At 54.4% G+C, this 15203-nt stretch overlaps 1 protein-coding gene across 3 annotated transcripts in view; it reads left to right on the plus strand.

The window, feature by feature from the left end:
• LOC132692732 (janus kinase and microtubule-interacting protein 1) overlaps positions 1 to 15203 on the plus strand; it is a 249392-nt gene that overhangs the window by 166518 nt on the left and 67671 nt on the right. For all 3 annotated transcript variants that reach the window (XM_060655463.3, XM_060655464.3, XM_060655465.3), the window contains exons 8-11: positions 1885 to 2052; positions 5671 to 5727; positions 6880 to 7062; positions 13644 to 13692. In XM_060655463.3, coding sequence (XP_060511446.3) covers positions 1885 to 2052; positions 5671 to 5727; positions 6880 to 7062; positions 13644 to 13692 — 457 coding nt within the window. The remainder of the gene's footprint in view (positions 1 to 1884; positions 2053 to 5670; positions 5728 to 6879; positions 7063 to 13643; positions 13693 to 15203) is intronic.

Raw genomic sequence — 15203 nt, forward strand, 5'->3', positions numbered from 1 at the left:
CGCCTGGGTGGCAGTGGGTGCCTCTGGTTCAGTGCCTCCTGGCCTTCCCCTTACCACGCCCTGCCAGTCCCCCCCTGCAGACAGAGCTCCCAGAGGGCCGTGTGCACCGTGGCTCTCAGCCCAAGTACGGCGTGTGGCTAGAGCCTGTGCCGATAGTCTGTTAGGGAACAAGTGGGTCACGGGGGCCGTTCACCAGGCTGCTGGCCCCCACCCCACACGTGCATTCTCTTTAGAACGCACAGGGGGTTTTCTCTCAGGATCCTTGGGGCAAAGCCCTCGTCCAAGTCCTGGAGGGGAGGGGGGGCCGGGGGGGGGGGGGACACAGCAAAGGCACCAAACTTCCCAGAAAGGCCAAGTTGTTTTGCAAGTCTTAGAGCCGGATTCCATGGAGCCATCCGGAGAACCCATCTGTTCCTGACGGGGCCCAGCCTGTGCGTCTCAGGCCCACGCTCTGTAAATTTCTATTAATTAGAAGAAAACCACATCCTGCTCTCGGATTCCTTGCTAACGAGGCGGAGGCCTCATCAGCCGTGGGGCAGGCTGTGTCCTCAACACGGTGTTCTCTCTCCTCTCCCGGCAGGATGGCTCACAACCCGGGGCCAGGAGCGCAAGGCAGGCATGGCCTTCCCAGGCCTCAGATTCCCAGGGCGGCTGCCTTAGTTGGAAGGTGGACCACCCCAGTGAGGACGAGGGTCCGGGAAGCCTCGAGCTCCTGGGCTCCCGCGAATGGAGCCATGATTAGCAGATTTGCTCCTTCACAGGCCACTTTCTCATGGGAACTGGGAGCTTCTTGATACTCTGGGTCCTGGACCCAGAAAACCCCCTCCCTGGTGATCCCACGGAAGGGCTCAGAGTCTGGGCAGGAGCCGTGTGTCAGAGTCTCTATCACGGCCTCGGTTACAGCAGCAGAATCTTAGAATGACCTGCACCTCCAGCACGGTGCAGAAGGCTTCCCGTGTGCTAACACAGTGTTTTCAGTATTCTTTACTAATTTGGAAGAATGCTCATGGCATGGTATTAAAGGGAGAAGCAGGATGCAAAATACATGGTGTGTTCAATGTTATGTAGAAAAGAATGTGTGTGTGTGCGTGCCTGAGTGTACATGTCTCCGTATAGAAGTTACTAGAAAATAAAACTGTAGAGTCCAGAACCATCGGGGGACGTAGCATCACTGTCATTTAATCACCCTTCCCAGAGTGCTAAATTACCTCTCCTTCCCGCCTTTCTGCCTCCCAGAAGTTCCCCATAACGTCCATGTGAAAGCTGCCCATGTCTGACCCAAAAAGAGTGAGAGACAATTATGTACTGATTTAAGAAAAGTGGGGAAAATGCAGTATCCTCTTTTATATCAACAGATGATGCTTTAATGTGATAAGCATCTCGTAATTGGATTTGAACCTTAAATTCCATTCATTATACTTTTTTTCAGCGGCGTGGTGACCGAAATTGATTGAAATAGATTCTGGAATGCCATGCCATTTTACGTATTTTTGAAAATATATGCAAAAGATATAGATAGATACATGTGTCTCTTGAAAATCACACTCGAGAATGTTATTCTCTAATTCTCTAGACGCCCCCAACACCCTGATTCCCAGCATGGGCCACACACACACACACACACACACACACACACATGCGTAAGGAAGGGCATAGCAGAAAGACTGGAGAAAATACACGGATGATCACAATGATTACTCTGGCTAATAGGATGTGGGGTGATTCTGCCACTTTATTTTCTAAAATTTTTCACTTGAGAAAAAAAACGTAGGCAGAAAAAGAATTAAGAAAGAAAACGGATCCTGTTTGTTTGCTAAGGCAAGTTGCTTTGGAAGATAAGCTAACCTAAGCATTTCATGCGATCTGTGATTTCCGCCGCTGCAGGGCACGGAGACAGACACCCCCAAAGAGGACCTCAGGCTGTGCATTGGGCACCTCCAGCACCAGGTGCTGACCCTGCGGTGCCAGCTCAGAGACCAGGCTTCTGCCCACCGGGTGCTGCAGGTGTCACATGCGGAAGCCACCCGCCTCCGGGACCAGCTCAAGGGCGAGGTAGGCTGAGCCCGCAGGTTCTTTCCCGCCTGTGAATGAAACGTTCCCAGGCTCCGGGGAGTTTTGAGAATAGAAGAATCAGGCAAGACGTCACCGTTCCCAGCGGTTTTTGCTAGTATTTGTTAGATGTCTCAAGTAAAGAACGGTGTGGGGAAGGAATCCCTCCACCCAGCTGACTTCTGTTCCATCTAAAGGTGGTAAATACGCGTAATGGTTTCCTAAAAAGTCTAACGGGTTTTCAACTGTTACGTAAATAAAAGTCCTTCCTCTGTAGGAATGAAGCGAGTGTTCACTGTTCGTTGTCTTGTCCATCATGATGGAGACGTGAATGTTCACGGGTGATAAAACTGCATAGAACTTAGTACACACGCACACACACACACACACACACACACACACACACAGTACAAGTAGAACTGAAGAAACCTGAGTAATATTGGAAGATTATACCAGCGTCAGTATAATTGACACGATAACGTTGTAACATACAATAATTTTACAAAATGCTCCCCTTGGCAGAAACAGGGCAAAATTCTCTGTATTATTACTTACAACTGCATGTAGATCTATAATTAGCTATTTTCTTAAAATGCAAAAAAAAAAATTAGTTTTTCCCCCCCTTTGGCCCCAACCCCTTCTGACCCCCAGTATTTTTTTCAGCCTTATCTACTCATATTTAGTATATGTGTGGATGCATACACAAAAGTGAAATTATACCACCCCAAAATATTCTGCGCCTTGATTTTATCATTTAATAAAAATATTGGTAATATTTCCATATCAACACCTACAGACTGACCTCATTTTTTAAAAATCTGGCATATTATTTTTTCAAGAGGCCAAACCATAACTTATTTAACCAATTCTTTGTTTATGGAAATCCGAATTGTTTCTGTTTCTTTGCTTTACAAACAAAGCTCAGTGAACCTTTCTATACCCCTGTCTTAGGATGTGTTTCTGCTACATATGCAAAGGGTAACATTCTAGCAGAATAATTACTGGGTCAAAGGATATGTACATAATTGACTTTGAAACATAAAGGCAAAGAACCCTCCAAAGTGACTACATCATTTATGCTTCCACCAAGAATAAATGAGTGTCGTGTTTGCCCACACTTGGTACCCCGAATGTTATCACACTTTACATGTTTTTGACAAGCTGATGGATGGAAAACACATCATCAACATTGTGATGTAATTTCTGGCTCCTTTCCCGTGCAGTCTCTGTATAATCAGATGCATTTATACTATACTTAGCCTCATGTCCACGTTGCTTCATAGCCTTTGTATTTTTTTTTTTTTTTTCTGTGTGGTAATCTATCGGCTGGGTGCGATGTTCATTCCCCTGTTGTTGGATCTATGGTTATTTCCATTCATTTATAAATTCCTGTTTATATGCAAGAGCTCAGAGAACTGGGGGCGTACTGGTCCCGAGTGGAGATGTTGATTCTTAACAGATATTGAAGAATGCCTTTCCGTGGCACTGTCACCCGCTTCCAAAGCCAAGGCAATAACCAGTGTTTCTCGCTGTGCCTCAGCCAGCAAGGGAGGGACCGTCCCTTTTCCCTCCTGTCACTGAGGTGTGAGAAATATAACCCCCGCTACACATAGTAGGGCCTTTTACCATATCCAATGTATTTTGAAGTCTGGTTTTCATTATTTTCAGTCTTTTTTCTCTCTCTGCCCTTCAGTTCGAATATTTCTTCCTAACCCATCTTCTAGTTGATGCTTTGCGGGGGCATTGAGTTTACTCATAAACTCATTATTTTAGTTCTTAATTTCAGGGGTTGTATGTTGCAGTCCTCGTATTTCCATTTGGTTCCTTTTCTTATAGTTTTCAGCTCAATGAAATTCTTGTAATGTGATGATGGAACTTTTCAGTCACACTTAGTTACCTTAAGATGGGTCTCTGATTGCTGGTTCGAGGCCCCAACCTCTCCGCAAGCTCCCCGACGCTCCCTACTGTCTGTTTGGTGATCGCCATCCCCGTGGGCACGACGTGGTGTCTCAGTGTGGTTTGATTTACATTTCCCCGGTGGTATTTTCTCCCACCTGTTGTCTGTTTACTCTCTTCTCATTCACGTTTTCATGGCAAATGCCCCACCACACGGCGCCCAGCAACACATTCTTGCTATTTCCTAAGCGGAAGCCGAGAGATGGTTGAATCCAAGCCTGCAAATATTATTGAGTGCCTTTTGAATGCAACACAGTAGGCTTGGAGCTGGCATTTTACACTTTGATTACATTCAGGAAGGTGTATGCCAAAAAAGTAGCTATATAGAAATGTTCATTGAAGCCTGTCTGTGAAACAAAGAAACAATATAAACTTTCACAAAGACTCGGTTAAATAGATTATGTTTCAGCCTCGTGATGAAATAATATGCAAGATTTTAAAAGAACATGGTCCGTTTGTATGAAATGACATAGAAATAATGCCATGATTTTATTTTATTTTATTTTATTTTAATGTTTATTTATTTATTATGAGAGAGAGAGAGAGCACAGGAGTTGGGGAGGGGCAGAGAGAGAGAGAGAGAGAGAGAGAGAATCCCAAGCAGGCTCCGTGCTGTCAGCACAGAGCCCAACTTGGGGCTCGATCTCATGAACCGTGAGATCATGACCCGAGCTGAAATCAAGAGTCAGACGCTTAAGTGATGGGGCCGCCCAGGTGGCCCAAGATAACACGATGATCAAACGGCAATCCAAGATGTAAGACATTTGAATAGCACAGTTTCGTATGTGTAGGCATTGTGAGGGCGGGTATGGAAGGCCGAGAACAGCGTTAGAGGTCAGAGGAGGTCGGGAAGAGGAAAAAGGACTTTTATTTGTGTAGCTTTCTTTGTGCCGACTACAGAGGGAACGATAGGGTGAGGCAGAAGGCCTGACACAGCAGCCCTCTTGTTCTGTCTTACGATTTGGTGGGTCAGCAGTTCGGACGGGACGCGGCTGGACAGCTCCACCCCACAAAGCATCGATGGGAGTCACCCGCTGGTATTCAGCTGCGTGCAGGGCGAGGCTGGAGGGTCCGAGGTGGCTTTCCTCCCGTGCCTGGTGCCTCTGCCAGTTCATAATAACGGTTTACCTTCAGTGAGTGCTAACTGGATGTTCTAAGCACTTCACAGGGGACAATTCACGGACTCCTCGCTGCAATCCTCACTAATTGGGTGGGCTCTGATAGGACCCCCACTCTACAGACAAGAAGACCGAGGCAGAAAGAGAGGTGATTTGCACAAGGTCACAGTGCTAGTGAGTGGCTGAGCCAGGATTAGGACCCAGGGTGTCTGGCTCGGATTCCCAGAGGTTAACACAGCACCAAAAAAAAATCGCTTCATGGGGAATCCGGGAAGGCTTCCTTCTGGAAGGAAGAGGGAACAGAGCTGGCCGGGCACCTGCAATCTGGCAGAGCTCATTCGTAGCGCTCAGAGCATCCTTCCCCGCCCAGATCTCACCGGGCAGGTGACGGGCAAGGCCCCCGCTCCCCACTGAGAACCACCCCCCCCCCCACCACTGTGGGAAGAGAGGGGACCAGAGCCAACCTCTCTGAGCCCAGCTCCCCTGGGGAGGCTCAGGCTGTGTCAACGGGGGCTGGGCGTTATCAACCATGTTGGTTCTCTTTCAGCTTGAGGAACTTCAGAGAAAGCAACACGAGGCAAATTCGGCCGTGGCTCCTTTGAAGGTAATGATGTCTGTGAGATCGATACGCGATGTCCCTTTCCAAAAAAAAAATAAGATAAAATAACGAGCTTAGTATCTTCCCCATTCTAGGTGTAGTCCGTGTCTATTATGAAATAAAACTGGAAAGAAAACTGGGAGAGACAAATACCACCCTAAATCCCCGTTTGAACCTAGTGCTTTCATTAATTTTCTTCCAGTATATTTTGCGTGTGTCTGAGGCCCCGCCACACCTCCCTGTCCGTGTCCTGCTTTCCTGCCTGAGAGCGTGACCCAGAGGGACTGTCCCCGTCTGTCCCGACCTCTGAAGCTATGGCACGTGCTGGCCGAATGCACGAGGCCCTGGTGTTTTGGGGTGGTGCGATCCAGGGGACCCGGGGAGCCCCGGCCTCCACCTCAGGCCACCCTCCTGCCCTGCCAGCCGGTACTGGGTGCCCAAGCATCACTGCCTAGGGAATGTTCCTGGGCCTCCGGGCTGGGCTGGGCCGGAAGTCCTGGCAGGAATAGATGGTCACCTGCTCTTCCGATGGAGCAGGAGGGCACATCAGGAGGGAAGGGACTTGCCCAGGGCCACCCTCGAATGAGGAGGGTCTATCTGTCACCCCCTCCAGACATGCCCAGATGTGGGAGGTCATTTCATGGCAAGAGGGTCCCCTCTCGCACCATTCATGCAGCAGATCCCTCCCAGGGGCCATAGTGTGCCCAGCAATGGCACAGTGATGGTGCAGGGATCTAGGGGAATGTCAGCTTTGACCTTGAGGAGCTCCTGGGCTACGTGGGAGACAGACCCACAGATATGAACGTTAGTTGCTGGGATAGAAGGAAGCCTGGAGCCGGGCACAGAGGGACAGCAACCCCTTTGCCCTTAACAATGACCATTGTACAGATGAGCAAGTCAAGGTGTAGAGAGGAGCTTGGTCACAGAGACGCTCTGAGCCTGGACCCCACCCAGAGGGCAGTGGGGAGCCCCTGAGGGTGTGTGGCTGTATGGCTACTTTTCAAAGGTGTTCTGGCTTCGGGGCGCAGGGAGGGGGCCCAGCTAAGGCGGCACAGGTGGATACAGCGCAGGGCCCAGAGCCCAGCCCAGCTGCCCAGCCCCCAAGGGTGCCCTGCCTCCACGGACCCGCCTGGAGCACCTCTGCTCCCACCCCTGCAGGCCAAGCTGGCTTCTCTGGTCCAGAAGTGCCGGGAGAGGAACCGCCTCATCACGCACCTGCTGCGGGAGCTGCACCGACGCGGGGCCGAGGATCACCTGCTCTCCGAGACGGCGCGGGGCATGGTGGATGACGTGGCACTGGCCGAGTACGCGGCCGCCTTCCTGGCTCCGGCGCTCCCAGAGGTAGTCTTCACAGACCTGCTGACACTCTTCCTCCGGGAGCTGAGGGCACACGGCCTGCCTGTCCACCTGCCTGACCCGAACCGTCCCTCCCTCCCTCTGTCCACTGAGCCCACCCAGAACACGCCCAGGACTCTTGCTCTGGGCCGGCCCCTGCGCTCCTGGCTGGTGCAGGACGGCGAGCTGGGCATCCTTACCCTTAAAGTGCTCACAGCACATGCAGGAGACAGACACACACAGCCACAGTCCTACAAGCCCCGCGACACTTACTTCACCAGAGGGTTCTTGCACGTGTGCCTCAGGGCCTTAGCACCCACCGCGTCCTCTGGCAGCATCCTTGCCTGTCCCGCAGCCTCCCAACCATCCTTCAAGGCACAGTTCAAGTGTGACCTTGCCCAGGGAGGCTTCCCTGATTCCCATGCACCACAGAGTCAGCCACCTCCTCTGTCCTCCATGGCACGTGGATGTTCATGACATGGCACGTGGGAGGGATTTTGCCCTGCTGTCGTGGGAGCTTTGTCAGCACCTCTCTGATGGGGCCAGAGAGGCTCCGTAACCATCTGTGTCTCCCTAGTGCCTGGCACAGAGAAGCCGCCCGGGGGAGACTGGTTGAATGAATGAAATAATGAACTGGATGAATGAGGGTCTCCTCTCCTAATAGTCAACCAAAAAGGAAACTGAGGCCCAGAGAAGTTGGGAGGCTCACTCGAGGTCACACAGCCCTCAGGTAGTGTGGACGGTCTGGATGCCGGCTCTGACCCAGGTCTGGGGAGGGGCTCCTGGATCCGTGCCCAGCTCTGAATAGCAGCGTCCCGGCATTTGTGTGCAGGGTATGGTGGGTGCTCACTGAGCCCACCCTCCACACACACGCGCGTGTGCGCACGCGGGCAGCTTCATTCCTGGGGACCGGCCGACAACGTCCCCGCCGAGCGCGGCTCCTGATGGTGTGAGGGCGAAATGCAGTTCCTGCTGTAGACACAGCCGGCCCTGCTCCCCATGCTCCTGATCAGCAGCTCGGCCCTTCCCAGCCCAGCTCTGCAAGCCCGGCCTTCTCTGTCCCTTCCTTTCCCCCATAGTCATCAGAGGCCCCCTGGTCCCAGCCACCAACCAGCCCGGGAGATGGAGACCGGGAGGCCCAGGGATCTGCTCAGGGCTGCGTGACAGTTGAGTTCAGAGCCAGAGTTTGAATCCGGAGTCCCAGGCTCTCAGTCCGGTGCTCATCTCTCTGCCCGAGTGGTTCAAACCTCTTGAGAGCCAGGATAGGGCTGAGGAAGGAAGTTAGCATGTTGTTGAGAAGCTTTGCACAGTCTCTGTGTTGACGGAGGCAGGACAGAAAGCCGAGTTCCGGGGTGTGGGCTGCAGTCACCCGGGAGGGCCAGCTGGCCCCCTGCTGAGAAGGCATCATAGCAGTGAGAGCCCCACCTCCCAGGGGCTGCTCTGAAACTAGAACTGAAATGTTCACCGGGATTGGCTGGGCTGACTCATAATGACCAAATTCACAGAGACTGATGTACAAACCTTAACACTAATGTATCAGTTTCCCATGAGAGCTAGAACCATGTGCAGGCTGAAGTTTTGGAGGGATGGATGGAAACTTGTCCACATATTCTCCCCCCGTATAGTGGAATTGTCAGGAAATCAAGTTCATTCATTCATTCCTTCGTTCGTCTGTTAGTCACTAAACATTTATAACCAGGTCATTTTGGAGGCTGGAATGAAAGCAGGGAGAATGAATGGTGTTATCAGCCTGATTCATTCATTTCCTGTAAGGATGTGCTCCCGGGGCCGGACTTGCCTCCCGGGGTGTCTTCCCCGAGACCTGTTGAAAGCAATGGCCAGTTACATAAGCTTCTACTCCCTTCTTTTAAGGACTTGGACTCTGCCCTGCCTCCTTTTGCATTCCTTTACAATTCCGCTCTCCAAGAACACCCCTATTTGCACGATCGGGGGGACGCCTCACGACTCCCTGTGCAAACCACAAAATCCTGGCTGTGCCGCTGCCCCCTACCGTGACCTCAAGTGTCGAGCGCTGAGGGGGAGAAACGGTGAATCATTTCTCAGAGCAAACCTGCCGACAGCGGAGGAGTAGATAATCGTGAGTCGTGGTGAGGGTCATGAAGGAAGCGAAAACGGGACTGGGGCAGAGACTGACTGACTATGTGTGTGTCTCTGGGCAAGAATCATACTTGTTCTGAGCCTCAGTTTTCCAGTCTGTAAAATGGGAACAGGACCGCCTACTGGGCAGAGTTGACATGAAGACAGCTCGTTTGTGAAGTGCCCTGTATGGGGGGGGGGGGGGGGTGTGGTCCCACTTGGTGGGAAGCTGGTCTGTGTGTGGGCAGCTGTCAAGAGGGTGGCCACTGTCTAGCTCTATGGCCTTAGGAGGGGACACTTCCACGTACCCCTTACAGCGCTCGGACGCTGTCCCAAGTGCTTCATGGAGCTGACTCGGGAGGTCCTCCCACAGGCAAGGTGCTGTCATGGTCCCTTCTCCAGCTGAGAAGCCTGAGGCTCAGGGGTCTCAAGTCCTGCCCAGAGACACACGTCTACAAGTGGCTCTCCAGCTCGGCCTTCTCTGCAAGAGGCCGTGTGCCTGAGCTGAGCTGGGCTTTGACGTTGACAGGGGGCCCCCGCACCCAGCCAGTGCCGTCACAACCCCTGCGGGAGGGGGGTAGGGTGCGTGCGCATGCACCGTTGGGAATATGGGCGGCGCGGGGTCTGGCACGTCCCAGGCCCTCAAGGACTCGGTCCCTCTTGTTTCCGGAAGGCTGGCCCTCCGAGTGCGGCTACAAGGCCGTGATGTGTTTAAGAAACCAAGGGTGTTCCGGGCTGGCTGCAGGGCCCGGGTGCTTCGTGGAGCAGTGGTGGGAGACTGGCCGGGTGGGAGGTCACTTAGGCTGTGTTCCTCGTGATTGGGGACACCGGTGGTGGTGGTGGAGCAGGTCCCCATGCTCTGGGAAGGCGGACCCAGCAGGTGTAGGGGTGAGACCCGGCTGCAGCCTGGGCGGGGCGGGGGGGCTGTGCACACAGCAGCTTCTCTCTTTCAACAGCCAGTGACTTGGGCTGTGAGGACCGAGGGCCAGGCGGCAGGGCAGAGCGTTGCTGGCGGCCGGGCAGGGGTGGGTTTGACGGGCGCTGCCTCTCATTCAGAGAACACAGATTCCCCGTGGAGGCTTTGGGCTCTGGCTTGCAGCCTGGGGGCGCTGCCCAGCTGGCTGGGGAGACACGGGTGGGCTCGGGGTGGGATGTGCCAGGGCAGAGGGAGCACTGAGGCCCAGCCGTGCTCCCGGAAGCATCCCGGGAGGGCCTGGACCCTGGAGGCTCAGGTGGTCTGGCGCCTGGCTTCGGGAAGAGGCTCCCACTAAATGCAAGGGTCTGACGGAGGACGGGGCTGGGGGCTGGGGTGGGGCCCAACCGGACGGGCCCCACCAGACAGGCCCGTCCTTTATCCACTAGCCGTGGGGATGCTGGCCGAGACTCAGCCCTCCCGCATGCCAGCGTTTTCCATTCGCTCATTTCCTCCTCCCAAAGCCTGCGTTTTTACGGAGGCCACTGAGGCTCCAAGTAGTCTGCTGGTTGCAGACGGCTGCCTTCTCGCTGTGTCCCCACATGTCTCTGGTTACAAGGGCGCTAATCCCATCCCGAGGGCTCCCTCCTTAGGCCCTGATCACCTCCCAAAGGCGCCCTCTGAATACCATCACATAGGGGTGCTGTGCTGGCCCTTGGCATGTCTGGCCTTGCACGTGCCCCGGTGTCTTTCCTCCAGCTCAGCTCAGGCACTGGTTCTAAAGTGGGGCATTTCCCTGAGGCCAGCTCGGCCAGCTTCCCCACCATCTTTCAGCGGGCAACACGGGGGTCTCGCCACCTCCCTGCCTGTACCTGGAGGTGGGAGCAAGGGGAAGGCAGGTTCCTTCCCTTTTTTGGATTCCTGAAAACCTCTCTGGGAGGTGGGGGCGGGGGTCTCAATTCCACCCACCCCTCAAGCTTGGCTTAAGTGGGCAGTGTCCCCCACCCCCAGGCCCAGGACACCTGTTTTCTCCCCGGCTTCTGCCAGGACCTAGGCTGTTGACATTCCCAAGCCAAGAATGAGGCACACCTTTCTTTGTGGTTTCTATTCAGGTGTCATCCCCTCCTTGGGGGCAGATGCCCTTGGTGGGAGGGGGGGAGCTGGGGAGGGGGTGCCAGGGCTCACCCCGGAGACGGCCCTGGTTAGGGTGCAGGCACGCCCTCCTGCCTGAGCCTGAACCACCTACCCCAGGGTCTGGCCTGCTGTCAGCTCAACAAATGGCAGGTCCCATTGGAGAACTTGATGAGTGGGGCCTGCCTGGCACCCAGCAGTTCCGGGACTCGGGGGTCACTGTATTTTCTCCCGGCACGTTTGTACCAGGCAGACGGACACGCCCCAGACCCCGAAGAATTGCCAGCCTGTGACCATGGTGCTCCCCCCTCACCTTCCTAAGCTGCCTGTTCCCTTAGGCCAGGGGGCTGCGGTCCCTCCACCGGGCTCTGTGAGGCTTCAGTAAGACCTCATGTCAAATGGCCACACGAGCTGTCACGTACAGGCACTCAGAGAGCACCGGGGTCCCCGGGCGGAGGTCGGGGGAGCTGTCTGCACCGCAGCCCTGGGCGGGGGCAGGCGACCAGCAAGGGGGCTGCTACCTTTGCTTCCTCTTGCCCTGCGCTCTCCTTTTCCTCCACCTCCTTGCTCTCCTCTGGGCATCGTCAGCGAGATCTATAGACCGCCTTCCAGAAAAGCAATCGCGTCTTCACAAGCAGCAGCAGGGCTCAGAGCCCTAAACTCCCCTAATTCATTAAATCGGCGACCCCCAGGCCTGGGCCTCCAAGGATCCAGGAAATGATTCTCCCTTTAGCTCTTGCCTTTTATGAAATTTAGAATATGGCCCCCAAAAGTTTACGTGGGGGAGGGAGGGGAGCGGCGCCCACAGGACGAATGGTAGTCCGCTACCCTGTGTGGAGCATTTCGTAGACATCCACTCTCCTCGCGTTCCGACAAGCCCCGCCAGGAACACGTGAGTGCCTCCATTCTGCAGATGGAGGCGGCACGGCTCAGGGTCTGGGGTGTCTTACTTGGCCGAGACCAAGGAGGCGGCAGAGCCAGGATTCTGCGTGGCGGTGCCCGGCCCTGAGCCTCTCCAGGCCAGTGGGAAGAACGAGGGGCAGGAAGGGAAGGAGGATCTGTGGCTCCCCGATCACAGGCTGCCCCCTGGCCGTCGGTGGGATGGGTCTGAGGCTACTCTGGACACGAAGGTCAATGAGACCTCGTTCTCGTGGTGAAGGAGTCGGCATCGAACGGGCCCCCCTGGGAGGCTGGTGCGAGGGACAATGTGTGGAGAGAGGAGAGAGGGACTTGATGGGGAGTATGCTTCCTGGAGGAGGCGGCACACACACCAGGCCTGGAGGGATACAGAGGGGTTGTAGTAGCCAGAAAGGTGGAGCAAAGGCCGTCTGGGCCCCGGAGAGCTGGACGTGGGCGGGCACAGGGCTGCGAGCCGTGATGGTGCCGGAGGACACGCGGTGTCCCCGGGGATATGAGCGCAGCGCCCCGTGAGCAGAAGAAGAGGCAGCGTGCCTAATACAGAAGGCTCCAGTAAATGGGGCCGGTCAAGATGGTCAAGCCGTAATCTGTGCCCTTGTGTATCCGTCGCTGGGTTGGTCAATCCATTTTCGAGGGGACAAAAGAGTCCCTTGTCACGGCACAGCCCGGAGGGGCTATGTGAGAAGCAGGTGGGTGAAATCAGGGAAGACTTCCTACCGGAGGGGACATTTCAGTTGGGTTGTGACATATACATAGAAGTTCGCCAGAGAAAGAGAGAAAGGGCAGGGGTCTTCAGGCAGGGGGCCAGCTGATGTAACTACCTCGAGGACACAGTGATGGGGAAGCAAGATATCACAGTGACACACGGGCCCCTGCCCCGCCAGAAACGCCCAAGAGAAGGCAAGGTCTGGGCTGCTGGTCTGGAATCTGACCTGCCTTGAAGGTCCAGCCCTGCTCTTGTTAAACCAGTCGGGACACACCAGCTAGCCAACTTTGCTGCACCCCCTTTTGTAGACCCTGCGCAGTCGTGGGACCCAGGAGGACAGGCACCCGGTCTACACGGTGGCGCAGTGGGGAGTCCGGTTCAAGCCCGACCTGAATTCCTGGGTCACTGCACCAGGGACCCCGGGGCAGCTCAGCAATCGGCCGGTGCAAGGTCTGGCAGGACCTCCGTGGAGGAAGAACATCTCTCCTGGAAACTTTGCCGTCCAGCCGCCCTCATTTTCTCCCCCCACTTTTCACAGCAGTTTCTACAACACATTAATCACAGTCTCCGTTTGGAGATTTAATCTGAGTAGAGAAAATGCAATGGCTTTCCCTGCACCTGTATTCCCTAAGAGCAGATTCTGGACTCCTTCGAGGGTCACGGGCAGAGGGGGGAGGGGTGGCTCTGACCGGAGACTGTGCTTTGCGCGGGATGGGGGGGGGGGTGCAGTGCATGACCTGCTTCCTCCCAGTTGCAGCCACCCGCGGGAGGCTTGTTCTCCTGGATCACGCGGAATAACTGCTGACTCGTCTTTTCTTCCAGACCAGCCACCGCCTGGATGTCGAGTCTGAGACGGCAGCAGCTGTAAGAGGTCAGTGCGATTTTCAATTAGCGCTATCTGTGTGCTCAGACGCCAGGACCATCTGACAGGTGGGCCAGGGTCAAGTGTAGACTGTGAGGAACCAGCCCCGCCGTCTCCCCCTCCCGCCCTACTTGGCCCTGCCTTCCCGCTCCCCAGTGTAAGGAGAACACGGGACGAGAAACACTCCACAGAAGTGGCCGGTGTCCTCAGCCCTGTGGTTTCGCTCCTGGAAGCTCATCCTAAGGAAATAATTCTCTGTGTGGAAAAACTCAGTGGACAGGTGTATTCATGCCCTGGCGTTTCTGATAATGAAAAGCTCTGTGGGGCGGGGGCCCTCCAGCATTGTCGATGAGCCCTGTCTTTTAAAAATTTAGGACAGGGGTGCCTGGGTGGCTCAGTCGGTTAAGCGGCCGACTTCGGCTCAGGTCATGATCTCACGGTCCGTGAGTTCGAGCCCCGCGTCGGGCTGTGGGCTGACGGCTCAGAGCCTGGAGCCTGTTTCAGATTCTGTGTCTCCCTCTCTCTGACCCTCCCCCATTCATGCTCTGTCTCTCTCTGTCTCAAAAATAAAATAAATGTTAAAAATAAATAAATAAAATAAAAAAAATAAAAATTTAGGAGAATATCATATCTGAGATGGGGAATGGAATGCACTGGATGATTACAGGGATAGGGCTATGTAAGCACATCGTCTGTATGAGTAGCAACTTAAGCGGGCGGATAAACTCAGATTCTCACAGCGGTTATGTAGAAACATGGTAGCGGATGATTGCTTTTGTTCTGTTTAATATGATTATTTTTAAATTTGTTTTAATGTTTATTTTTGAGAGAGACAGAGTGTGAGCGGGGGAGGGGCAGAGAGAGGAGGAAACACAGAATCCGAAGCAGGCTCCAGGCTCCGAGCTGTCAGTGCAGTGCCCGACGCAGGGCTCGATCCCACCAACCGTGAGATCGTGACCGGAGCCGAAGCTTAACCGACTTAACCGACGCTTAACCGACTGAGCCACCCAGGTGCCCCTGTTGTGTTTATTCCTAAAAAGGAAACTCAGATGCTACCTGGGCAGATAGGATTGCCCTGGTTAAGTGCAGCATGCTGCCAGCATGGGGGAAGGGATTCGTTCAGCATTCTGCTCACGTCGGATGCTCAGCAGAAACGTGGAGAAAGTGGGGTGCCGGCCGGGGTGGCTCAGCCAGTTAAGCCGTGATCATTGGCTTAGGTCATGACCTCCCGGTTCTTGAGTTCAAGCCCTACATCGGGCTCCATGCTGACAGCGTGGAGCCTGCTTGGGGCTCTCCGTGTCCCTTTCTCTCTGCCCCTCCCCAGCTCACTTTCTATCTCTCTCAAAATAAATAAATAAACTTTAAAAAAAAGAAACACAGAGGAAGCACAGATGGCATTGCCTGCAGGTGAGTGGGTTGCTCTTGAGATCTGCTTATCTGGCAACTCTTATCACAGGATCTTGTGCTTGCCAGCTGTGTAATCTTGGATGAGTTAATTAGCCTCTCTGAGCCCCAGAATC

This window comes from Panthera onca, chromosome B1 (genome assembly GCF_046562875.1).
Source record: "Panthera onca isolate mPanOnc1 chromosome B1, mPanOnc1 haplotype 2, whole genome shotgun sequence".
NCBI lineage: Eukaryota > Metazoa > Chordata > Mammalia > Carnivora > Felidae > Panthera > Panthera onca.